We start from the raw sequence: 27286 nt of genomic DNA, 5'->3' as shown, positions 1-27286 counted from the left end.
CAACACAATCAAAGTACTTTGCCCCAATGTAACAGTGGGGTTGTCAATCTCACCGGCTTGCTGTAAACAAAGGATTAAATGTATAGTGTGGAAGATGATGTTTGTTTACGAAGAACAGTAAAGAACAAGTATTGCAGTAGATTGTATTTCAGATGTAAAAGAATGGACTGGGGTCCACAGTTCACTAGTGGTGTCTCTCCGATAAGAAATAGCATGTTGGGTGAACAAATTACAGTTGGGCAATTGACAAATAGAGAGGGCATAACAATGCACATACATATCACGATGACTACTATGAGATTTAATCAGGGCATTACGACAAAGTACATAGACCGCTATCCAAAGCATGCATCTATGCCTAAAAAGTCCACCTTCGGGTTAGCATCCGCACCCCTTTCGCATTAAGTTGCAAACAACAGACAATTGCATTAAGTATGGTGCGTAATGTAATCAACACAAATATCCTTAGACAAAGCATTGATGTTTTATCCCTAGTGGCAACAAGCACATCCACAACCTTAGAACTTTCCGTCACTCGTCCCGCATTCAATGGAGGCATGAACCCACTATCGAGCATAAATACTCCCTCTTGGAGTTACAAGTATCAACTTGGCCAGAGCCTCTACTAGCAACGGAGAGCATGCAAGAACATAAACAACACATATATGATAGATTGATAATCAACTTGACATAGTATTTCATATTCATCGGATCCCAACAAACACAACATGTAGCATTACAAATAGACGATCTTGATCATGATAGGCAGCTCACAAGATCTAACATGATAGCACAATGATGAGAAGACGACCATCTAGCTACTGCTATGGACCCATAGTCCAGGGGTGAACTACTCACACATCAATCCGGAGGCGATCATGGTGATGAAGAGTCCTCCGGGAGATGATTCCCCTCTCCGGCAGGGTGCCGGAGGCGATCTCCCGAATCCCCCGAGATGGGATTGGCGGCGGCGGCGTCTCTGGAAGGTTTTCCGTATCGTGGCTCTCGGTACAGGGGTTTTCGCGACGAAGGCTATAAGTAGGCGGAAGGGCAGAGTCGGAGGGCTGACGAGGGGCCCACACCATAGGGCGGCGCGGGACCCCCTCTGGCCGCGCGACCCTATGGTGGCGGTGCCTCGTCGCCCCACTTCGTATCCCTTTCGGTCTTCTGGAAGCTTCGTGGAAAAATAAGACCCTGGGCGTTGATTTCGTCCAATTCCGAGAATATTTCCTTTGTAGGATTTCTGAAACCAAAAAGAGCGAAAAACAACAACCGGCTCTTCGGCATCTCGTCAATAGGTTAGTGCCGGAAAATGCATAATAATGACATAAAATGTGTATAAAACATGTGAGTATCATCATAAAAGTAGCATGGAACATAAGAAATTATAGATACGTTTGAGACGTATCAAGCATCCCCAAGCTTAGTTCCTACTCGCCCTCGAGTAGGTAAACGATAACAAGGATAATTTCTGAAGTGACATGCTATCATAATCTTGATCAATACTATTGTAAAGCATATGAGATGCATGCAGCGATTCGAAGCAATGGTAAAGACAATGAGTAAACAACTGAATCATATAGCAAAGACTTTTCATGAATAGTACTTTCAAGACAAGCATCAATAAGACTTGCATAAGAGTTAACTCATAAAGCAATAAATTCTTAGTAGAAAACTTTGAAGCAACACAAAGGAAGATATAAGTTTCAGCGGTTGCTTTCAACTTCAACATGTTTATCTCATGGATAATTGTCAACACAAAGTAATATGATGAATGCAAATAAGCAAGTATGTAGGAATCAATGCACACAGTTGATACAAGTGTTTGCTTCTAAGATAGAAAGAAGTAGGTAAACTGACTCAACATAAAGTAAAAGATAGGCCCTTCGCAGAGGGAAGCATGGATTATTATTTTTGTGCTAGAGCTTTTATTTTGAAAACATAGAAACAATATTGTCAACGGTAGTAATAAATCATATGTGTTATGTATAAGACATCCTATAAGTTGCAAGCCTCATGCATAGATTACCAATAGTGCTCGCACCTTGTCCTAATTAGCTTGGATTTACATGGATTATCATTGCATAACATATGTTTCAACCAAGTGTCACAAAGGGGTACCTCTATGCCGCCTGTACAAAGGTCTAAGGAGAAAGTTCGCATTGGATTTCTCGCTTTTGATTATTCTCAACTTAGACATCCATATCGGGACAACATAGACAACAGGTAATGGACTCCTCTTTACTGCATAAGCATTCAACAACAGATAATATTCTCATAAGAGATTGAGGATTGATGTCCAAACTGAAACTTCCACCATGATTCATGGCTTTAGTTAGCGGCCCAATGTTCTTCTCTAACAATATGCATACTCAAACCATTTGATCATGATAAATCACCCTTACTTCGAGACAAGACGAACATGCATAGCAACTCACATGATATTCAACAAAGGTGTAATAGTTGGTGGCGTCCCCAGAAACATGGTTACCGCTCAACAAGCAACTTATAAGAAATAAGATACATAAGCTACATATTCTTTACCACAATAGTTTTTAAGGCTATTTTCCCATGAGCTATATATTGCAAAGACAAAGGATAGAATTTTAAAGGTAGCACTCAAGTAATTTACTTTGGAATGGCAGAGAAATACCATGTAGTAGGTAGGTATGATGGACACATATGGCATGGTTTTTGGCTCAAGGATTTGGATGCACGAGAAGAATTCCTCTCAATACAAGGCTACGCTAGCAAGGTTGTTTGAAGCAAACTCAAGTATAAACTGGTACAGCAAAACTTACATAAGAACATATTGCAAGCATTATAAGACTCTACACTGTCTTCCTTGTTGTTCAAACATCTTAACCAGAAAATATCTAGACTCTAGAGAGACCAATCATGCAAACCAAATTTTAACAAGCTCTATGTAGTTCTTCATTAATAGGTGCAAAGTACATGATGCAAGAGCTTAAACATGATCTATATGAGAACAACAATTGCCAAGTATCAAATTATTCAAGACATTATACCAATTACCACATGAAGCATTTTCTGTTTCCAACCATAATAATGATGAACGAAGCAGTTTCAACCTTCGCCATGAACATTAAAAGTAAAGCTAAGAACACATGTGTTCATACGCAACAGCGGAGCGTGTCTTTCTCCCAAACAAGGAATGCTAGGATCCGATTTTATTCAAACAAAAACAAAAACAAAAACAAAAACAAACAGACGCTCCAAGTAAAGCACATAAGATGTGACGGAATAAAAATATAGTTTCACTAGAGGTGACCTGATAAGTTGTCGATGAAGAAGGGATGCCTTGGGCATCCCAAAGCTTATATGCTTGAGTCTTCTTAAAATATGCAGGGATGAACCACGGGGGCATCCCCAAGCTTAGACTTTTCACTCTTCTTGATCATATTGTATCATCCTCCTCTCTTGACCCTTGAAAACTTCCTCCACACCAAACTCAAAACAAACTCATTAGAGGGTTAGTGCATAATCGAAAATTCACATATTCAGAGGTGACATAATCATTCTTAACACTTCTGGACATTGCACAAAGCTACTGAAAGTTAATGGAACAAAGAAATCCATCAAACATAGCAAAACAGGCAATGTGAAATAAAAGGCACAATTTGTCAAAACAGAACAGTCCGTAAAGACGAATTTTTCTGGGGCACTTAACTTGCTCAGATGAAAATGCTCAAATTGAATGAAAGTTGCGTACATATCTGAGGATCACACTCGTAAATTGGCAGATTTTTCTGGGTTACCTACAGACGGGGCTGCTCAATTTCGTGACAGTAAGAAATCTGTTTCTGCGCAGTAATCCAAATCTAGTATCAACCCTACTATCAAAGACTTTACTTGGCACAACAATGCAATAAAATAAAGATGGAAAGGTTGCTACAGTAGTAACAACTTCCAAGACTCAAATATAAAACAAAAGTGCAGAAGTAAAATAATGGGTTGTCTCCCATAAGCGCTTTTCTTTAACGCCTTTCAGCTAGGCGCAAAAAGTGTGAATCAAGTATTATCAAGAGATGAAGCATCAACATCATAATTTGTTCTAATAATAGAATCAAAAGGTAACTTCATTCTCTTTCTAGGGAAGTGTTCCATACCTTTCTTGAGAGGAAATTGATACTTAATATTACCTTCCTTCATATCAATAATAGCACCAACAGTTCGAAGAAAAGGTCTTCCCAAAATAATGGGACAAGATGCATTGCATTCAATATCCAAGACAAAAAAATCAACGGGGACAAGGTTATTGTTAACCATAATGCGAATATTATAAATACTCCCCAAAGGTTTCTTTATAGCATTATCAGCAAGATTAACATCCAAATAACAATTTTTCAATGGTGGCAAGTCAAGCATATCATAAATTTTCTTAGGCATAACAGAAATACTTGCACCAAGATCACATAAAGCATTACAATTAAAATCATTGACCTTAATCTTAATGATGGGCTCCCAACCATCTTCTAACTTCCTAGGAATAGAAGTTTCAAGTTTTAATTTCTCTTCTCTACCTTTTATGAGAGCATTTGTAATATGTTTTGTAAAGGCCAAATTTATAGCACTAGCACTGGGACTTCTAGCAAGTTTTTGTAAGAACTTAATAACTTCAGAGATATGAAAATCATCAAAATCTAAACCATTATGATCTACAGCAATGGGATCATTGTCCCCAATATTTTGAAAAATTTCAGCAGTTTTATCACAAGCAGTTTCAGCAGTTTCAGTAGTTTCAGGCAATTTTGCACGCTTTGCACTAGGAGTAGAAACATTGCCAAGACCAATTATTTTACCATTGATAGTAGAAGGTTTAGCATCATGTGAAGCATCAACATTACTAGTGGTGGTAATAGTCCAAACTTTAGCTACATTATTCTCTTTAGCTAGTTTTTCTTCTTTTTCCCACCTAGCATGCAATTCAGCCATCAATCTAATATTTTCATTAATTCGAACTTGGATGGCGTTTGCTGTAGCAAATGACTTAATATCTTTATCTTCATTAGGCATAACTTTCAATTTTAAAAGATCAACATCAGCGGCAAGACTATCAACCTTAGAAGCAAGAACATCAATTTTATCAAGATTTTCTTCAACAGATTTGTTAAAAGCAGTTTGTGTACTAATAAATTCTTTAAGCATGTCTTCAAGACCAGGGGGTACACTCCTATTATTGTTGTAAGAATTACCATAAGAATTACCATAAGAATTACCATAAGAATTACCATAACCATTACCATTATTAGAAGGATATGGCCTATAGTTGTTACCAGAATTATTCCTATAAGCATTGTTGTTGAAATTATTATTTTTAATGAAGTTCACATCAACATGCTCTTCTTGAGCAACCAATGAAGCTAAAGGAACATTATTAGGATCAACATTAGATCTACCATTCACAAGCATAGACATAATAGCATCAATCTTATCACTCAAGGAGGAGGTTTCTTCAACAAAATTTACCTTCTTACCTTGTGGAGCCCTTTCAGTGTGCCATTCGGAGTAATTGATCATCATATTATCAAGAAGCTTTGTCGCCGCGCCTAAGGTGATGGACATAAAAGTACTTCCAGCAGCTGAATCCAATAGGTTCCGCGAAGAAAAATTCAATCCTACATAGAAGGTTTGGATGATCATCCAAGTAGTCAGTCCATGGGTAGGGCAATTCTTTACCAAAGATTTCATTCTCTCCCATGCTTGAGCAACATGTTCATTATCCAATTGCTTAAAATTCATTATGCTACTTCTCAAAGATATAATTTTAGCGGGAGGATAATATCTACCAATGAAAGCATCTTTACATTTAGTCCATGAATCAATACAATTCTTAGGCAAAGATAGCAACCAATCTTTAGCTCTTCCTCTTAAGGAGAAAGGAAACAATTTCAATTTTATAATGTCACCATCTACATCCTTATAATTTTGCATTTCACATAGTTCAACAAAATTATTAAGATGGGCAGCAGCATCATCAGAACTAACACCAGAAAAGTGCTCTCTCATAACAAGATTTAGTAAAGCAGGTTTAATTTCAAAAAAAATTGCTGTAGTAGCAGGTGGAGCAATAGGTGTGCATAGGAAATCATTATTATTTGTGCAAGTAACTAATTTTTTTGTGTTTTTAATATAGAGAACAAGACAGTAAATAAAGAAAAACTAGTAACTAATTTTTTTGTATTTTTGATATAGAGAGCAAACAAAGCAGTAAATAAAATAAAATAAAGCAAGACAAAAACAAAGTAAAGAGATTGGATGTGGGAGACTCCCCTTGCAGCGTGTCTTGATCTCCCCGGCAACGGCGCCAGAAATTTAGCTTGATGACGCGTAAAGCACACGCCCGTTGGGAACTCCAAGTGGAAGGTGTGATGCGTACAGCAGCAAGTTTCCCTCAGTAAGAAACCAAGGTTTATCGAACCAGTAGGAGTCAAGGATCACGTGAAGGTCATTGGTGACGGAGTGTAGTGCGGCGCAACACCAGGGATTCCGGCGCCAACGTGGAACCTGCACAACACAATCAAAGTACTTTGCCCCAACGTAACAGTGAGGTTGTCAATCTCACCGGCTTGCTATAAACAAAGGATTAGATGTATAGTGTGGAAGATGATGTTTGTTTGCGAAGAACGAGTAAAGAACAAGTATTGCCAGTAGATTGTATTTCAGATGTAAAAGAATGGACCGGGGTCCACAGTGCACTAGTGGTGTCTCTCCGATAAGAAATAGCATGTTGGGTGAACAAATTACAGTTGGGCAATTGACAAATAGAGAGGGCATAACAATGCACATACATATCACGGTGACTACTATGAGATTTAATCAGGGCATTACGACAAAGTACATAGACCGCTATCCAGCATGCATCTATGCCTAAAAAGTCCACCTTCGGGTTAGCATCCGCACCCCTTCCGCATTAAGTTGCAAACAACGGACAATTGCATTAAGTATGGTGCGTAATGTAATCAACACAAATATCCTTAGACAAAGCATTGATGTTTTATCCCTAGTGGCAACAAGCACATCCACAACCTTAGAACTTTCGTCACATCGTCCCGGATTCAATGGAGGCATGAACCCACTATCGAGCATAAATACTCCCTCTTGGAGTTACAAGTATCAACTTGGCCGGAGCCTCTACTAGCAACGGAGAGCATGCAAGAACATAAACAACACATATATGATAGATTGATAATCAACTTGACATAGTATTCCATATTCATCGGATCCCAACAAACACAACATGTAGCATTACAAATAGACGATCTTGATCATGATAGGCAGCTCACAAGATCTAACATGATAGCACAATGAGGAGAAGACGACCATCTAGCTACTCGCTATGGACCCATAGTCCAGGGGTGAACTACTCACACATCAATCCGGAGGCGATCATGGTGATGAAGAGTCCTCCGGGAGATGATTCCCCTCTCCGGCAGGGTGCCGGAGGCGATCTCCTGAATCCCCCGAGATGGGATTAGCGGTGGCGGCGTCTCTGGAAGGTTTTCCGTATCGTGGCTCTCGGTACAGGGGTTTTCGCGACGAAGGCTATAAGTAGGTGGAAGGGCAGAGTCGGAGGGCTGACGAGGGGCCCACACCATAGGGCGGCGCGGGACCCCCTCTGGCCGCACGACCCTATTGTGGCGGCGCCTCGTCGCCCCACTTCGTATCCCTTTCGGTCTTCTGGAAGCTTCGTGGAAAAATAAGACCCTGGGCGTTGATTTCGTCCAATTCCGAGAATATTTCCTTTGTAGGATTTACGAAACCAAAAACAGCAGAAAACAGACAAGCGGCTCTTCGGCATCTCGTCAATAGGTTAGTGCCGGAAAATGCATAATAATGACATAAAGTGTGTATAAAACATGTGAGTATCATCATAAAAGTAGCATGGAACATAAGAAATTATAGATACGTTTGAGACGTATCATCGCTCACTGGACTGATTGGTTGCGTGGCAGCGTCGATCGAGACCTACTTGCTTGTTTGACAATCACATTCGATTTCTTTCCAAGATAGTATGATATGCATTAAGGGCCCTGCCGAAGCTCCAGAAGGGATTCGAGTATTATTGGTTATAGCAGCACGAGCAATTTCCCATTCTTCCTCGGTGATAGTGTAGTCACTATTATCATTACTAGAGCTATTTTCAACGTTGCGACGCCTATGATTGGCGCGCAGGGTGTGTTCTCCTTCTTCTCCGTCAACCGGGTTGAGGATAACGTAGATCCGATGATGCGCCACTTTCCAGGTAGCTGCCCTGGCGATACTGTTGATACTTTCCTCATCCAAAATAATTGGCACTGCAGACGAAAGGCATTTCATCCGAACCCAGCCCATGCCTAGTGTCGCTGTTGATACAATAGTAAGATGTCTGATTGGATGATGCAGAGTCATCGGATCCAACAGACATAGATGATGTTGAACGGCGCGGAGTTGATGATGGCGAAGATGTTGGTGATGCCGATTGCGCAGCCGATAGGCCGACCGAGACCGAAGTCGATGTGGTCGATCCAGTTGCCGATGACGATGTAGTCCTTGTTGTGCTGGGAGTGAGCGGATCAGGTAGCCGAAGAATTCCCTCGGCGTTGATGCAGTAGTGGACGCTCCCGAACGCCATATCCAGCCTGACTTGCAGATCCAAAAAGATCGGACGAGATGAGTCGCTGTGCAGAGTAAACTCGAAGGACCCGAATCGAATCGAGTTCCCCAAGCTTGGTGATGAAGGGGCCGACGATATCGTCGGCGACGCTGATGGAGTCGTGGACGACATAGCCGAAGCATTCGATGACGAGCCTTGTGCCAACAGGCTTCCCACAGACGGCGCCAATTGACGATGGTGCTCCTCGGCAAGGCCCACCTTTTGGGGCTTAGGGTTGACGGAATCCTGCAGGCTGACACGAGACATCGGATACCAAACAGACAAGGAGAGAGATTTACCCAGCTTCGGGGCCCTCGATGAGGTAAAACCCTTACTTCCTGCTTGTCTGATCTTGATCGAGTATATCGGGTTATAATGGGGTAGCCGAAGGATATGACTAAGATCTCGTCGAGAGGCTAAGACTCTAGTGACCTAGCTCTAGGCTTGGGATGAATCTATATGTTGTAATTGTGTGTCCCTCGGCAGACCCTTTCCTAGCCCTTATATTGCAGGTCAGGTCTCAAGAGTTATGTCCAGGTTCGACTGTGTTACAAAGAGTTCTATTTCTAATCTTTTCTTGTTTAACGTATTCCTGCCTTGTCCGCCAAGAATCCTTCTTCGGAACCGACATATTGTCCCACCTTGGTTGGTAGGTGATCTTCATGGGCCCCTGGTTGGGCCATCGGAGGTAGCATAATATTAGTTACCCGAAGGGTAATGCCCACATCAATGGTATTGACCGTTATGCTGACGTGTGGGACCGCGGTGTGTGGGGACATGGGGTTTCGGACCATTGCCATCGGGTCAATGGTATCGGTATGGTTGTGTGGGCGACGCAGGTGAATCTCAAACGCCTTGAGCTTAGCCATGGAGGCATACACGTTGACGTTCTATCCCACCTTTAGGCGGGTGGAGCCAAGGGATTCAGCATGCATCATGATGTTGTCGAAGTCGGTGCCGATAGACCTCTGGCAGAAGGGGCAACTTTACACGTCTCTAGCCTAGCGGACGTCAAATTTGCGCGACTCGAGCCACTCAAGACGTGATGAGCCTTTGTGTGAAAAGACTCGACGTCTCTACAAACCTCGTCGTTGTCTTCCTGTTACATAGAAACAATCAAGTATGACTGAATTGCAACGTGATGGATAGGGTCAACCAAAAGATGATCCTAATATGAACACCAAAAAAATAAGGCAACCTCGGTTTAACAGTGGATACACTTATTTTCAGGGACGGGGTTAGTAAACCAAATATCATGCACAACGAATTTGTACACATCACCCTAAACATATGAATCATTTGAAGCCCAAATATTCATCATCGGTGAAAAATCATCAAAGGCACGACCACAATCCCCAGATCTTAAAAAATAATAGATCGAGTAAGTTTAAGTATTTGCATGTCTAACTTGCATAAATTAACCAAGTGAGTTTAATTACTTGCATAAATTAACCGAGTGAGTTTAATTACTCACATAAATTAATCGAGTGAGTATAAATCCCAAATCCTGAAATCCAAAAATATCAACTATTAATCGAAACTAAAGATCTAGGATAGCAGTAACCCTAGGCACCACATGCAAGCACGGACTAACCCTAGGTACCAGATGCGAGCACGGCCGAACGGAATCTAACACAAAATGAAGAGACCAAACCCTAGTTACCTCTGGCCGATCGTCAATGATGTTTGTGTCGTAGGGGTTCGACGGAGCAACGTAGGGCTCCTCCTCGTGTGCCCAATCCAGCAGCCGCTTCCCGCAACCGTCTTATTCATCTCTGGTGGGGATGGTTGCCTTGAATCTGTCTGCAGTGGGGACGGGGGACCTGTACTCCAACGGCTACAATGACGGGGACGTACGATTGGCCCACTCCATCAGCTGCGCAGATGGATTCGGAGGCGGCGATAGATACCGTGTTCTACTTCTCCATCTTCGTCAGTGGGGGGCGGTTGTGTGAGCGAATGAGAGTGAGCGAGGGTTCTTACCTTTTTTATTTGAACGAGGGTTTTTATCTTGCACGAATGAGACTGGATGGGCTGAGAGAGAGGGGCAATATATTCATATAATATTACGGACAATGTTCATGCTCCCCAGAATACGCGTACACGCATACACGTTGCTGCACAGTGCACCGCGGACAGACGTACATACTGCACTGTTTACACGCGTATGTCACAAGTGCATCCGTCGACACTTGTTTGGTACTACCCCTGGTTAGTTATCTATACTCAGTCTTAACCTCGAGGGGTGGTCAACATGGGATCAATGGCTTATAAAACATAGCAAACCTTGTCATAATGAGCCAAATTTTGGCACATGTGTGTATCTTTGAGTTACAAACACTTTGATGTAGGCCAAGATAAAAAAAAATTCTAGGTATTCCAAATATTTTCCATAAATTGTGCCAATCTCATTGGGTTTATGGTTAGTGTGGATTCAATTTAGGCACAACTAATTTGAAAAAAATCAAAATATAGTGACACGTTCGCATGGAGCCTTGTTATGTGACCCACCACATAGGAAAAATAAGGAACATAGAGTAATAAAGTTTTTATCAAAACCACTTCTCAAAATGAGCTACTAGCTCTCAAAATGAGCTACTAGCTATGAAGATGCATGACATTTAACTCAATCCCCCCTTCCCAAAATCGGCAACCCAAAACATAGTCTCATATTTGGCACACACACATGTATCGTTGAATTGCAAACAATTTCATATATGCCAACATGGATTGCTTTGTAAAAAACACACATTTTGCTTTTTTAGGTCCCAATTTTTTTAACTTATTAGTCTGTTTTCTATATTCGTGCCCTTGGTATCTTAGTTGTACTCAGTTTTTTCCCAGATGTAAACTTGTGATCAGTTTTTCCCTATCTCTTGTCTCAAACTCTCACAAAATCTCAAATGTGTGCTCTCCTTGGATGTTGCGCCCTGATTAGTTGAGACCGTTGTCATGCGGATCGTGGCAACCCACCGTTGATTCTCTGTGATCTAACGGACATGATCGTGGATGCACCCCTACCCCCTCACCCCTGTGTGTCAGCAGATCGTGGCCAGTGGGCCACCAGTTCCCTCTATCGTCCTATCGTGGCCACCTCCACTATGAGAAATAATTTGATGTTGGATGTACAATACCTCGGCAAAAATATAGAATGGTGGACAAATCTTGCAATAAAAAATTAGGAACATGTCGAGTTGAGTGTGGAATATATAAGATCAAGATTTCATAAGACGACATTAACAAATATTAAGTGTAATTTGAAAGTGTTCAAGAGTTGTATAAGTTTGGTTTATGCATGAGACATAAATATATATGTATACCTTGCTGGTTTCATTTAAAGAGTTGAGGCTAGGCATATGCATGAGACTAGGTGTCTTGTCATGAATTCATTTCCTAAATACTCTAAACCTCCACATTCTATACTTGTACGCGAGCGTCATCAGACTTGAACAACTTGACATGGTCCAAAACACGCACACGCATACGCACAGAACACCTCACACTCTTTGCATGCCCCACCACATTCGCCTAGCACCCGTATGTGCACGCCAGAACGGAGAGATACCAGTTCTCTCTCCATTGCTCGCATTCGTCTCCAACACCGTCACAGGAGAATGGAGGTTGCCATCGATGTCCAACACCATTTTTCTCTTGTTGGTACCGTCGAACCCGTCCCTTTCCTACAATCCCACCTCCGTTCCATAGAATAAAGCCTTTTTTTTGGAAAAGCTAAGCTAAGTACATTTTGACCAAAATTTTATAAAAAACTAATGTAGATGTCATATGAAAATATATTTCATGATGAATCTAATGGTGTTGAGTTTAGATTGTACATATTAATATTTTCCTAAAAACTCGATCAAAATTTACGTAGTTGACTTCAAAAAAATATAAGCCTTATTCATTGAAATGGAGGTAGTATCTATCTAACTCATATGGTCTCGGTTCTTATAGTGCTACGTGGTAGTCGCTCGCATCTTGGCACCGTCAAAGGCCACTTGTCCATGCAATCATTGTGGAGCCATTTTTCATGATCTCCTCGTACCCATGCACCATCCCCACTTAGCATTGGTTGCACCAACGTAACCATTCTCTTATAAAGTGGCTCACTAGTCAGCGGGTAACAGTCAAATGCTTCGGGTGAGAGATATTGGAGGTCATAGGTTTCACTACACAACCCGACCTAACGCGTCCCCCCTCGCCACCATGTCAAGTCCTTTGAACGGATGGCAACCCTCTGTCTGAGCGTTTATGAGAGTTTGAGACATGAGCTTGGGAAAACATGAGGAAAGTTTAGAGGATAGGGAAAACTAAGTATGTCTAATGAAGGAGGGACACAAAAATAGGAATTCCTTGATTTTAAGAGAAAAAATCAAGATTTGGCTTTAAATCAAGGTCATGGTAAAATCATATGTTTAGTTAAGCCTTGGAGAATCAAGGCTTGAAACATGCAATCAAAATAAGAATTTGTTATGTACCTCACGATATTATGAGAGAGCATTAAGAAGATACAAGGCTGGTCAATACAGGAGCAACTAGTGGATTTAAGTTGGTAAATACAGAAAACATGAATGGTCTAGGTGTGAGATCATTTTATCTAGTGGTATGGCAAACATTTTTCAATTTCTTCTTGTGAACTAATGCATGATCTATGTGTTTATTGTTTCTATTGGGTTTAGGCATCTTACCAGGGATTGAATCAAAAGGAATATTTCATATAGCCTACGAGAGGATGACATCAAGTGGTGATTGTCGTCAAGATTGGGAGGTGATAGTTCAAGCAATGATCATATCAAAGTGATCTATGCTTGAATCTTATTGTTCGTTTTGTGTTAATGTGCTTATGAAGTTGTGCTTAGTGGAAGCTTTCTAATAGTAATTATGGAGGGGTAAATTATAAGTCTTCACTAAGAAATAGTGATCATGTGAACTCTCCAGGCATGAAGTTAGCATGAAATGGCATCTTAAATCTCAATAGGAATGTAAGTTAGCTATGTTTTCTAGTTTTACTGGTCTCAATGCGCTTGGTGAGAGACCAGACTATAGGTTTCATAGCCGCACTACCAACATGGGCATTGATTTGTATCACTTGATCACTTCGGAAGCTTTTAGCCCAGTCCTTTGCATTCTTGGCTTGGTCCTCTATGTTTGATATTTATTTTTTCTCAATGTTTACTTTATTTTCTCAACAAGCTCACATTCATCAAAATTGGAGTCCATACGCAAAGCATAGTGCATTTTTGGTGTTGGAGGTTTTGCCGGGTCTTCATTTTTTATAGAGCTCGACCTTTACGTATTTCGCATCCTTCCTGGTTTGTTGATCTTCATTTTTTTTATATGTGCGGAGATAGATCTTGTTGTTAGCTCAAAAACAAGTCTTAAGTTCATGAAAATGGAGTTTGTATGCAAATGACACTCATTTTTGTATAGATGATTTTACCGAGCTTCTATTTTTTCTCCATCGTCTTGTCCGCTAGCGTTACTTTTATTTGCACTACAAAGTGATCATCTGTAACATGATCTATAAATGGGGTTTTCTTTTCCACTTAAAGCAATGGTTTTTAGCAAGCTCCCTCCCTCTCCCCCCACCCCCCCCATCGCGACCATGTTTAACCTTGTGAATTTTGGTTCCTCCTCATCATTCCGTATGGTACTTGCACCTTTTTTAGGGAAACAAGATCTAAATTTCCACCTAACTAAAATTTTCTTCTATATATGTGAACGAAAATGTATGGATCTAGATCTTAGTATCGTTCTGTGACCTCATCCATTATTCCCTTCCCCAATTCCACAACATTTGTTTCTTATTGGTGGGAGTTGAGAGAGTGGTATTTAAGTTTTTTGTGTTCTTTCTTTCCATTTGGTGCATTAACTCGAGTTCTCTATGTCAATTCGTTCGAGTGGGAACCTGTGATCTTATTACACTTGGAGGGTGTCTCTCCTAGACTTCTTGGTTGTTGGTGTCATGGTGACCTCTTTACGGAAGATCATGAAGAGTCCAAAGATTCGTCTTGATTGGATTTGGGAAGAGATTGTGGAGCTTACCTACTCTGGAGTGGAGGATAATCTAACAATAGAAGAGAAGGAGCCCTAACTTCGTGGTGGTGGCTTCAGAAGATGGAAATTTATATTGTTCTGAGTCTTTTGAGGTAACTCACACCTTTTCAATTGTGATAAGCTTTCTTACGAGGAAGTGAACATAGAAATACATCTTTGTCTCCATGTGCTTCCATTTATCCCTATACCTGAGTTAATTTCCTTATAATAGTATTTGTGCTTCAAGTCATATAACCATCCAAGGGTTGTTTATCTTATGATATACTTGTTCTCATATTGTTCGCGACGCCTAACATATTTAGAATGTTTGTTTTGAATCTAAATTTATAGTTTAGTTTCACATTTATTACATCCAAATATGTATTGTTTTAAACACCTGCTTAAAACCTCTTTCTGGGCGACATCTCAATCTTTGTATGAGGCTTCCTCCCAAAAGAGAGAAATAAAGATATACAAGTTTGTCATGCTTTGTCATGAATTGATAAACAACATGAAGGGAGACAAGGATAACCCAAATCTTAAAACACTAACAATTGGAAAGAAAAACAAATATAACTATATTATCCCATGAGTGGGCCAAATCAAACAACAACACACTTGTGAAGACTTCAAGTCATAAAACATAAACCAACCCAACTTTAACTTAAACTTAAACTAACTTTTGAAACGGTCGATCCATAGATCCAGTACTCCATACAAAGAAAAGATTGTATAGGCCAACCTAGTTAGAGTCTTAGGCTCCACAAGGGAAGTGTCTTGGTTTCCTCATGTGGATTTTTTGGGGGAAAAACTCTAATCTCAGTTCATGCTAAGCCTAGATCTCGAGAATATGGGTTATTTACATTCTAGCAATCGGATGAAGAAAGATAGGGCTTGGAGCCCCGCTCTACATAGAGGTGGGATGCCGGACAATTTGGTATCTTTGGAGCACAACAGTGTTGGGGAATCGTAGCAGAAAACAAAAAAAAAATCTAACTAACGCAACCCGGTTGCACAAATCTATCTAGGAGTAATGCAGTAACGGAGAAGGTTTTGGTGACGTACCCTCGTAGACGAAAGCGGTTAACGTTCCGCTAGAATGTGGTTGATGTGGTCGTACTCGTCGCCGACCTCAGGGTAGATTAGTAGTCCTCCCTTACGACCTTGAGTACCACAAGGGCAGCACCTTTTAGTTGCGTACACATACGGTGCTCAACGACGCTCTCGGCCTCAGATCCAGCTAAGGTATGAAAGAAGATATTCTGGATCTGAATCCCGGCAGTGCTCCCGCATACCGGATGGAGTACTCCCTCCGTACGCAAATGTTCGAGGAACCATGTATGGGAGAGAGAACGTTGGATAGAGGGGAGGAGGCACCCAAATAGGCTCTCCTTTTCCCAAGAGAGGGAATTGTGTGCTCTCCTCCTAAATGCCTCCACCTTATATAGGGGGAGGCGGAGGAGAGGTGGGGTCAATCCCAAACCCTAAATGGGGTCACCGGTTGGGCCATGGGGAGGGTGGCCGGCTGGGCCACAAGGGCCCATGACCCCTCCACAAAACCCTAGCTCCCCCACCCATCAGCCCACGGGGAAGGGGCCAACCTCTTAATGTGCTCCCCTTCGGGAGGGGCCCATTAAGGGCAGGCTGCCTTTATTTTACTAAATAAATTAATATAATTAATATTAATTAAATTAATTAATATATAATACATATTATTTAATTCCCGATGATCCGAGACACCTCTAGAATTACTCCGAGCATCCTTCGGATTTTCCCGAAACCCTCTCCGGTTCGCTCTTCTCTATTCTCCGGTGTTTCCAATGAATCCAAAACAATCTTAGGTTTCGTTGAACACTTAAGTGTGTTTCCCTACGATTCGAGAATAACATAGACATGATCGAGATAATCTCCAATAAATGATCGCCAGGGTGTTCTGCAGAACAATAATGACCCTTGTGTATTCTACGAAGATGTGATCGTTGTTTGAACCATTATGTCGAATCCCATTCCCTTGCTACTTCGATACTAGTACTCGTTCGAGACTTGATCATTGGTATCATTATACCTAGTTCGATCTCGTTACCGACAAGGCTATTCAACTCATTCTGTTCGATTCTATCCTCATGACCCAATCATGTGTTGCGACTTGGATGTAATCTCACCAAGTGGGCCCTTAGTATCTTCCGTCACATGGATGAACAAATCCCATTGTTGACACATATACATCAACCCATCCTATTGGAATACCTTTATGACCACCATGTTACGGTGTGGTGATTGATGATGTCAAAGCAGCCGCCGGTGATAGTGATTATAATATGGTCTCATGGTCTAAATATTAGGTTACTACTCTTTCATAAATATCACAAGTAAACATCGCGACTTGATTTTGTTAAAATACTTATATTTGGAAATTTCCATCATATCATTTATTTAATGATATGACTCCATTGTCACTGACGTGTGTCCATGATCAGGAAACCATCGATTGACATTAATGAACTAGTTTACGAATGCTCACTGGGAGGACCCTTGGTTTATTTACAATACCACACATGTATTAACGTTTCCGATTAATGCAGTTATAGCATGACACGAAACTATTATGAACTATTTATATATAATAATAATAAGCACTCTTTATTATTTTCCTCTAGGGCACTATATCCAACAAATAGTCCAATGCTAGATGACTTGAGGCAGGTGCTTGAGCTGGGTTTTCATGACACCTTCTCTAGGTGTTGTAAAAATTGGTGGATCATAGCCATACAGTCCTACGGATCCCACCTTGATAGTCCGGTGGGATGCACATTGTCCCTGCTATGTTCGGTGACTTTCTATTGGTCATGTCGGACAACCAAGCAGCCTAGGGTTGGCCAAGCCTTTGGGCTAGGTCTCCTCCTAGTTGGTTGTTTCTTAGTATTTGGAAAGTATGGTGTTGCAGGAGTGTACAGCCTGCCAGCCCAAGGCTTGATCTTCTCCTCTTCTTCTTGAAGTTGTCCTCCCCCTTCTTGGCTTTGAGTTCTTCCCCTACGTTTAGTAGGTCTTGGGCTTAATAACTAAGTACACATAAAGTATATGCATGAGGTATCAAGCCATTCTTAGAGATAAGAGGATCAGACATATTAAGAAATAGATTCATGTTGGCTTGTAAGGCTCTTGCTCAAGCTCTTGTAATTTGAAGCATTGGAATTTTTCATGGTGTGGTTGTTGTAGATCAGCTTGAGATGGTGATGTCCGAGTGACCTAGTGTGTTAGAGAGAGAGAGAGAGAGAGAGAGAGAGAGAGAGAGAGAGACAAAGAGAGATTTAAATAAATCTTAACACATTAGAAACTAGATTTGAGTATATAATATGAAAATATAATAAAATAAAATCACAGTTAATAGTGATTAAATAAAAAACTTAGTGAACATATTAAAGATGTTATTGTCTTCTTGTGATTATCAGTATTTCCTATACGTGGATTGTTGTTTTGTATCAGTTTGGTAGTTAGATAATATCAATAAATATAATCCTCGATGGAATTTGGAGAGTGGGATTTGAAGAGTGTGTTGGGGTACACATAAAACAGAGAAAATCTATTGGAGAAGACCTGCTAATGGAGATGTATAGAGTGAAATTTACCACTTATGTTGGACTTGATCTCGGCAGCTCAATTTGTTCACCTTTAGTTTCATCTATTAGTCTGCAACGGTTTACCCAGAAACCCGCATATCTAGCCAGTTCATTTCATTTATATATATTAAATTATCTTTTAACTTTATTGATGAGCATATTAACGAAGTATTTCTATCTAGTTTCCTATTGAAAATTTATTTTGAAGGATATGAGAATTCAACTATCATTTCCAGTGAAGTGTCATGCTATTTGGAAAAGCAATTTTATGAAAGTGACTGTCGTAAAGGCATTCTAGAAGTTGGGAAGGCATTTTCAAGTATTTAGTTACAGTGGTTACGAGAATTAATTTTGGAAACTACATATTAAGGAGTTATTGTTTTCAAATTATATTTACTTTTTTACCTTAAATACAAAAAAAATATCAATGGATGAAGGCCCTCGAGAAGTAATGAGTGGCAACAATAACTAAGAACTAGGTCAGCAAAGTGTAGTGCTGAATTTTCAGAAAATTTCTCCTACCTATATATGGCCCCCGATCTATGTCTTGGTAGGGAGCTCCAATTTCTTAGGTACATTGTACAACCCTGTCAACAGTGAGGCGTCTATGATGATTTCTCATATTCTAGTGATGTTTCCAATTTTCATTAGACATTGCTTGAATGTGGGTTTGTGTATTTTTGGTTGCAAGTGTGTCCAAGTGTTGCACTCCATGTTTTATAAAACAAAATTTTAATTCAGTTTTATACCCCTTAATTGTGTCGGCATTTACATCATTTGAAAATATTCTCATACTCCACCCTTTATTTCTAACCTTGTGATATCTTTTATCCTATAATTAATTAATTTTCTTTATTAGTTGGTCTCTTCTTAGGGTGATGGAGATAAAAGAGATATCATGCATGATATCTCACGTGGGTATTCGTTAGAGATGTACTTAATAATGTAAATTCTTTCAAATTTTATTAGATCGGGTTGGATTCTCGTTAAAGGTGTGATTAGCTGAATCACACTTCTTTGGCGCTATATAAAATCTTGGTCCCTTATGTCCATCCAATTAGCTGTCAAATAAATGGTTAGGAGTTAAAATACAGCCTTAAGATCATAACTAGCTAGGGATAAACCTTAAAAGATAATTTAAGTACGGACACAAGGAAAATGCCTAAAAACAACAAACAAAATCATCAGTCGGTCATCCCCCTTGTGCCCTGGCCCTGTGCCTTCACCTAATATTGCACTGTAAGAGATGTTGTTACACATCCAGGCTTTATCGGTGATGCTCCTCCTTGCGTAATCGACCGCCGCTCCTCCTTCTTCTTCTCTATCCCACATGTTTTGTATCTCATATTGTGTTGCCACAAGTGAAGGCCGAGCTCGCCGTTGACAACGGCATGGAAAAGATTTGAGAGTGAGGCCCAAAATTCAGAGGTCCCACACGGAGGCGACCCTGGGGAAGATAAGATACATGTGGCGGCATGGGAGGCACCGACCTTGTCTAGCTTTAACATGCCTCCGTCATGCAGGATTTCTTTGCCTGCGATGTTGAATCGGCGAAGTTTTTCAAGCCTCCATTGCTGACATCTGTCAGTGAAATCTAATTTTCTTCTATCGCAATCGGAGGTTCGATATGCTTGGAGCACACATGACATTTGTTGCATGCATAATGTTGTCTCATTGCAACGATGTATGTGTGTATTCTTCAAGAGGATTTCTTTAATGTTGCAAATGTGCTTATGTGATGGTTTCTGCGCCCACCGCCACATATGTTGGATGCATTTTTTTTTACGATGACACACTATGCCAACATTTTACTGCAACACAGTAGAAATTTGTTGCATATGCTGTTGCTTCGTGCTACATGAGATTTTTAAAATTTGTTGTAACCTGTTGCAAACGATGTTACACACAAAGAAAATAAGGCACTCGAATTTTTTTGTTGCATTGATCCTCAGATTGCTTCATTTAAATGGATCGGATATGTGGTCGGCTGATTCATCCCCAAATCACACAATGCCACAACTACAACCAGGAGCTAAAAAAAACAGAACAAACTCGGAAAGAAATTTTATACCTGCTGGCTGGGAGGTTTATTTATAGCGATCCATGCACTCCAGCAACGAACCACCCGAGCTTTTTTTTTGAGAACTTCGGAAGGGGTTTCCCCCTACCTAAAAACTTTTATTAAATAAGGGGGAGCTAAGGCAGCTCAAAGTTATACATGCAAGAGATTACAGGGAGAGAGAACATCTAGAGGAAAATCAAAAACACACGGAGAAGGGAAATTAAACGAGTCCAATCTGCTAGCCAATGTTGGATAGAAGCCTTCTCCTCATGTTTGGCTCTAAGAGTCCAAAGCTTGCGAGTGTCTATGCATTGCTTGGCAACTATGTGAACTGGAATTTCAACATCATCAAAAACTTTCCGGTTTCTTGCCAACCAAGTACTCCACAAAGCAGCTGTAATGACTAAAGTCCAGGCTTTCTTTTTCTGAGGCGGGCACCTCTCTCTTACGGTGTCAAAGATATTTGTAAGCTTCTCGCAGCTGGTTAAATTAATCCCTAAGAGCGCAAGGATTTGAATTGTTCTACCACAATTCAGAGCAAAATGTTCAGTAGTCTCCCTTTCGTTGCAGCCAAAGGGACATCTCTCGTCATCCACAATATTTTGACGGAGTAAAACAACTCTCACTTTGATCCTTCCTTTGATCAGAAGCCAGGCAAAAATTTTACCTTTTTTAGGTGCTGCACATCTCCAAATAGATTCAGCACTTTCCTGCCTGATACCGCCCCAGTTCATGATGTTGTAGAGGTTGCTAACTGAAAAACAGTCTGTCTTGTCTAAGCGCCATCCCCTCTTATCACCTTGCTGGTTTTGCAAATTACACGTGCCCAAGAACCGAAACAACGCTTCCCTTTCATGATCGGCCCGGTCAGAGGTGATGTGGTTAAAAGGGATAGTCCAAACTCCGTCCCTCCAGCAATCCGCAACTGAAATATTTGGCCTAGATGTGTGTGAAAACAAAGCTGGAAATTGGAAGCAAAGAGGGCCATCAGACGTCCATTTGTCTTTCCATAAAGAGGTAGTAATCCCATCACCCAGCTGAACACATGTAGCATTTCTGTAGGTGTCAATCAGCCCCCACATCTGTTTCCACACTCTGGTTTGGGTGGTCGGCCTGTCTCCAAAATCTTTACCTTGCAGGTGTGTAGCCAGCACCCATCTGGCCCAAGGCGAGTTGGGCTGAGTTAAAATTCGGTGGACAAATTTTGTCAGTAAGCAATCATTTTGAATTCGCAAATTCTTGATACCAAGCCCACCTTCTTCATAGCTTCTGCAAACATAGTCCCAGGCAACAAGACAGTCGCTACCACTTACAGAATTTTTTCCTTTCCAGAAGAAAGCTCTCATCAATCTTTCAAGCTCATCAATAACCCACTGTGGTAATTTGATACAAGACATGAGGTAGGCTGGCAGGGCTGACAGAACAGATTTTGTCAAAGTGAGTCTCCCACCACGTGTAATGAAATGAAGTGAGAAGCCAATTCTGCTTTCAACAGCCGAAATATATGGTAGAAAGACCTCTTTTGGGAGCTTAGAGTCAGAGAGTGGAAGGCCCAGGTATACCTGTGGGAAAGAGGCCACATCACAGTTTAGAGCATTAGCAATCTCCTCACTTTCCGGCACTGTAAGATTAATTGGAACAAACGTTGATTTACTGAAGTTTATTTTTAGTCCAGTAGTGCTTGCAAAGTCATCTAAGATTTGCTTCAGAATTTTTGCCTGTTCCACGTCCCCTTGTATGACGATCAAAGTATCGTCCGCATATTGTAAAACTGGGCAGGGGCTGGTCTTCTAATCATCGGGTGTCGAAGAGATCCACTAGCTGCAGATTTCTTTATAGCTTGTTGGAGAACATCAACCACCACAATGAAGAGAAGAGGCGATAAAGGATCCCCTTGCCGCAGCCCCCTTTTGATATTGATCCAGTTCCCTGGAATTCCATTAAGTAAAATTGCTGTTTTAGCCGATGTAAGAAGCTCCTTCATCCATAAGATCCATTTGTTATCAAAACCTCTGATCTGCATGATGGTAAAAAGAGCATCCCAAGAAACCGTGTCGAAAGCTTTGCTGAAATCTAGTTTGAGAATCATAGCTTTTTTCTTCCTTTTTTTACAGGTCTGAACTAAATCCATTGCATACATAAAATTGTCTGCAATGCATCTTGTCTTGACAAAACCCGTCTGGTCCTCATCCACAAGTAGTTTGATCAAAGATTGCAGCCGTGCCGCTAAGATTTTGGTGATCCATTTAACCGTGCAATTAAGGAGAGAAATAGGCCTGTAAATGCTCGGAGAGCTATCATTTTCCTTTTTGCGAAGTAGAATCATATATGATCTGTTAATTCCTTCCAGTTTAGTATTGCCACAGAAGAATTGATCAAAGAATTTCAGAATATCTTCTTTGATAAGAGGCCAAAAATCTTGATAGAATCCCGACCCAAAACCATCCGGTCCAGGACTTTTGTCCCTAGGAATATCTCTAATAGCACTCAAGATTTCCTGTTCACTGAAAGGTAAAGTCAGCTGTGCTAAGTTAATAACGTGGGGGTACAACCCCTGAATATCAATTTGCGGAGTAGTCCTCACTTCCGTTCCCATGATGTTTCTGAAATAATCAGTCATGATTTTTTGTTTCGCCTCCTGGGTGTACTGCGGATGTCCATCGAGCTGAATCACTTTGATCTGATTAGTTCTCAGCCTTGCCGACGCTCTGGCATGGAAAAATCTAGTATCTTCATCCCCCAGGACACACCAGTTGACTTTTCCTCGTTGCCTGGCTGCCACTGCAATGGAATGAATCAAGGTTTCTATTTTCTGTTTGACCATTTCTCTGAAGAAACACTCAAGCTTTGTCAGTGGGCGTCCTTCCTCAAGCCAATCTAAAAAGGCCAGGGTGAATTTATTTGCCTCCAACACTACCCTATCAGCTTGAAGGGTTTTTCTCCACGTCCCAATATTTTTCCTCAACAGTTTCAGGTTATGGCAAAGACATTTTGCAGTGTCCCTGTAGGAGGGGAAGTGACTCCAAGCTTCGGTGACCAACCCAGTGAAGCCAGCTCTGAACTTCCAATTATTTTCATAACGAAAAATCTTGGACTTTGGAATAGTAGTAGATGCTTGAATCTTCAAAGGAAAATGATCAGATGTTACCCTGGGTATAGTATGTAGAGTAGTATCCGGTAAACTGAGAACCACCCGAGCTCGTTAGCTCCCGCTTAATCCTCCGCAAATGGAGTTCCGTCCTCTTGCTCTCGTCTTCCCCGTCCTCTGCCTCTCTGTGCTTGGTGCCGCACATGCCACCACCGCCGGAAACTCCGACGGCACGGAGCGTTGGGGATACGTGGAAGTGCGGCCGAGTAAGTCCGATACTGTAACAAGCTCCGCTAGCTAGTTTCTATCTGCGACTTCATTCATCTCCCTTTTCTCGCCTAATCGCTGATGCTGCTGCATGGAGCGCCGTTGCAGAGGCTCACCTGTTCTGGTGGTACTACAAGAGCCCCCACAGGGTTTCGACGCCGACCAAGCCATGGCCGACCGTCCTGTGGCTGCAGGGTGGCCCGGTACGTTCATCCCTCTTTTTCCTCAACCTCACGCCGACATTTTTTAGCTAGTCTGAAAGAACTTGCTCATGCTCAGCAAATCAGCATGCCGTTCTCCTCTTTCTCAGGGAGCGTCAGGTGTCGGGCTTGGCAACTTCCTGGAGGTCGGGCCGCTCGACGGCAACCTGAAACCACGCAACTCGACGTGGCTGCACAAGGCCGACCTCATCTTCGTGGTCAGGAGATAAAGACATCGTTACGCTTTGCTCTATCGTTCTCTGGGTTTCTTGTGTAGTACTGGTACATTTTGTGCTAAATTGAGCTAGTGCTATGTGCCAGGACAACCCCGTGGGGGTCGGGTACAGCTACGTGGAGGACGACAGCCTGCTGGTGACGACCGACCTGGAGGCGGCGGGGGACATGATCACGCTCCTCAAGGCGCTCGTCAAGGAAGTGAAAACCTTGGAAAGCAGCCCGCTGTTCCTCGTCGGCGAGTCGTACGGCGGCAAGTACGCCGCCACGCTCGGCGTCTCCATCGTCAGGGCCGTCCATGCCGGCGACCTCAAGCTCATGCTCGGGGGCGTGGCGCTCGGAGATAGCTGGATTTCGCCGGAGGATTTCGCGGTAAAAAAAAACTACCGATTCTTCTGCCATTGCATTTGTCGTGTCCTAAATATCGATACAGAAGCGTATGCATTGCAGTCTTCTTACGGGACACTTCTGTTAGAGGTGTCGAGGCTGGACAGCAACGGCGCGGACCACGCAAACAAGTAGGCACATAAGTTGTCTCCTTGTATCTTCTTTGATTTTTACCACACATATGTTCTTACCTAAAATCACCATTGCTCAACAGAGACGCACAGGTGGTGAAGCAGCAGATTGCGGCGAGGCAGTTCAGGAAAGCACAGATCACGCTCAGCAAAATGCTCAACTGGATCGTCGTCAACAGCGGCCACGTGGTAAGCAACGCGCCGCGAAACGATGCTAACCCTGGGATATCTTGTTCGTCCGCTCTCTTGATGGACAATGGTTGTGTTACATCTTACATGCATGTAGGACGTGTACAACTTCTTGCTGGACGCTGGGATGGACCCGGTGGCGGATGCTTCTGCGGGCTCAACTTCGGCGCCGGAGTACTCCAGGTACCTGGAGAGCAAGTCCGTGGGGGACTCCATTGTGGGCGCCATGAATGGAGCCATCAAGCAAAAGCTCAAGATCATCCCCAAGGACGTAGTGTGAGTGAACCCCTTTCAAACAGACCATGATCTCGACAAACAAAACACATGATAGATGTTTCTGAAATCATTTTACAGATGGCAGGCACAATCCTATGCGGTTTACTACGCGCTGATCAACGATTTCATGAAGCCGAGGATTGAAGAGGTCAGTTGGAAGTTGGAACCCACCACAGATGTTGCAGGACTCACATTTTGCTTCTCGAAAATGACAAAGCATTTCTCGCTAGACATTCCGAGTTTTATAAACTGAGACTCGTCTCATCTGCTGCATACAGGTCGACAAGCTCCTGTCGTATGGTGTCAATGTCACGGTGTACAATGGCCAGGTATACTCTATCGATGCAAGTTCATCAGTTCCAATTAGATGCCATACTCATTGTTATGACGCATGTACTCAGCTTGTTAAAAAGAACTGACCCATTGTCCCATTGAATGTACAAAGTATTTGGACATTGTCAGAAGATTACTGCCTAGCCTTTCATAGTTTTCACATATACCTCTGCTAGTGTATAATTGGGAAAAATAGTGGTCAAAAGACTTGCGGGTATTGCTCCTGGATTCACTTGAACGAGGTGGGGGAAGGCAAGAAGCTTCGCCTGCACATGGTCTGCTGCTTCGGTTCAACTATCCAACGTCAGTGAGCTGCCTCTCTTTCGTCCGCTTCTTCAGACGTATTTGGATCATCAGTCATCACATCATCTTCAGACCATGACAAGCCTGCATATTTGTCCGCTTCCCAGAAAGATAACTTTCTTTTCCCTGCTTGGTTGTCCCGTACGTTAGACCACGCAAATCAGGATTGATGGCTGAAAACTAGGAATAGGTAGATTTTTTCTTCAGGGGAAGAAGATGTAGACTTGACCAGCGAAATACTGCGTTGTCCATATTTGCAGCTTCGACATACCCTCAGTACTAATACAGTGGAATTATTTTTATCTGTAGCTTGATGTAATCTGCTCCACCATCGGCGCAGAAACGTGGGTGCAGAAACTCAAGTAAGAGTTTCTAGTTTTCTATGTTACCTTTGAACTTCATTCAGTAATATAACTAATGAGAATACCCCTCGATCAACTCCTCATCTGATCACTTCTTTCAGATGGGATGGGCTGAAGAACTTTTTGAGCTTGCCAAGGCAACCTCTGTACTGTGGCTCTGTTGAAGCCACCAAGGGCTTTGTTAGATCTTACAAGAACCTGCATTTCTACTGGATCCTTGGAGCAGGGCACTTTGTAAGCAACTCTTCTGTTTTTCCTTTCAATTCAATAGTTTATGAGATGTTGTGGAGATTCTTCTAGTTAAAAGTGTATCGTTTTCCATCTAAGGTTCAAATTCCTGACAAGCTGCAACTATATATAGGTGCCTGTTGATCAGCCTTGCATTGCACTTGACATGATTGCCAAGATTACACAGTCTCCAGCTCTTGCTCTTTCATAGAGCAAAACGCATTTTGCTTCCACCATGCCATGTTCACCTGTTGATCCGGGTGGTGGGGGCATGGAGTGTGCGACCGAGCAACCAGGATTTAACCCACGGGATGTGGCATCCGGTGTTCTAGACAGCACTGTTTCTAAGAAGAATGCGCTATCAGCTTGTTTGTTTTATTGCCGTAATTTTGCATTTTTCTGAAAACGTGTGATTGCATCTACTTATTTGTTTTATATACATTTACTTTTTGAAGATGAGCAAAATTCAGCGAGAATGAGCACAAGCAGAACTACTTAAGCTGGTAATGAAGATGTGTGATGTTGCATGAGAGATCTCTTTGTCGCGTTGGTAGCGTGTATCCTGCCAGGCCCAACAGAGCATATCTCGTTCATGATAGTCCCTCCCTCCACGAAAGTGTGTAATTTCAACTATTTTTTGGAAAGTTGCCATGTTAATTTATAAGTAGCTATTTGGCATAGACTATATCGACAACATGATCATAGATGTCTCGCTTCAAGAATTGGTAGATCTTATTAAAAAAAATTCGATAAAAAACGCTTTATTACTCGAAGTATCAAGCATTACACCCAGCATCTGCATAACTAAAATGTACAAAGCCGTTTAAGAATCTAGTATCCAAACAAAAATAGTACATAAAGGATAAAAGGAAAAAAGCCAACTAGTCAACAGTTTCATTGGCTTCTATCCTACGGTT

At 41.8% G+C, this 27286-nt stretch overlaps 1 protein-coding gene across 1 annotated transcript; it reads left to right on the top strand.

The window, feature by feature from the left end:
• The first annotated feature begins 23598 nt into the window (after positions 1-23598).
• Positions 23599-26845, top strand: LOC124698500 (serine carboxypeptidase-like 51). The gene is made up of 12 exons (XM_047230983.1): positions 23599-23725; positions 23835-23929; positions 24037-24144; positions 24248-24532; positions 24611-24678; positions 24762-24867; positions 24965-25143; positions 25222-25291; positions 25422-25472; positions 26089-26141; positions 26243-26375; positions 26503-26845. Exons 1-12 carry the CDS (start codon positions 23599-23601, stop codon positions 26578-26580), a joined length of 1353 nt encoding a protein of 450 aa, XP_047086939.1. The 3' UTR covers positions 26581-26845.
• The last annotated feature ends 441 nt before the right edge of the window (positions 26846-27286 follow it).

This window comes from Lolium rigidum, chromosome 3 (genome assembly GCF_022539505.1).
Source record: "Lolium rigidum isolate FL_2022 chromosome 3, APGP_CSIRO_Lrig_0.1, whole genome shotgun sequence".
Lineage (NCBI taxonomy): Eukaryota > Viridiplantae > Streptophyta > Magnoliopsida > Poales > Poaceae > Lolium > Lolium rigidum.
This window is presented reverse-complemented; position numbering and strand designations above follow the sequence as displayed.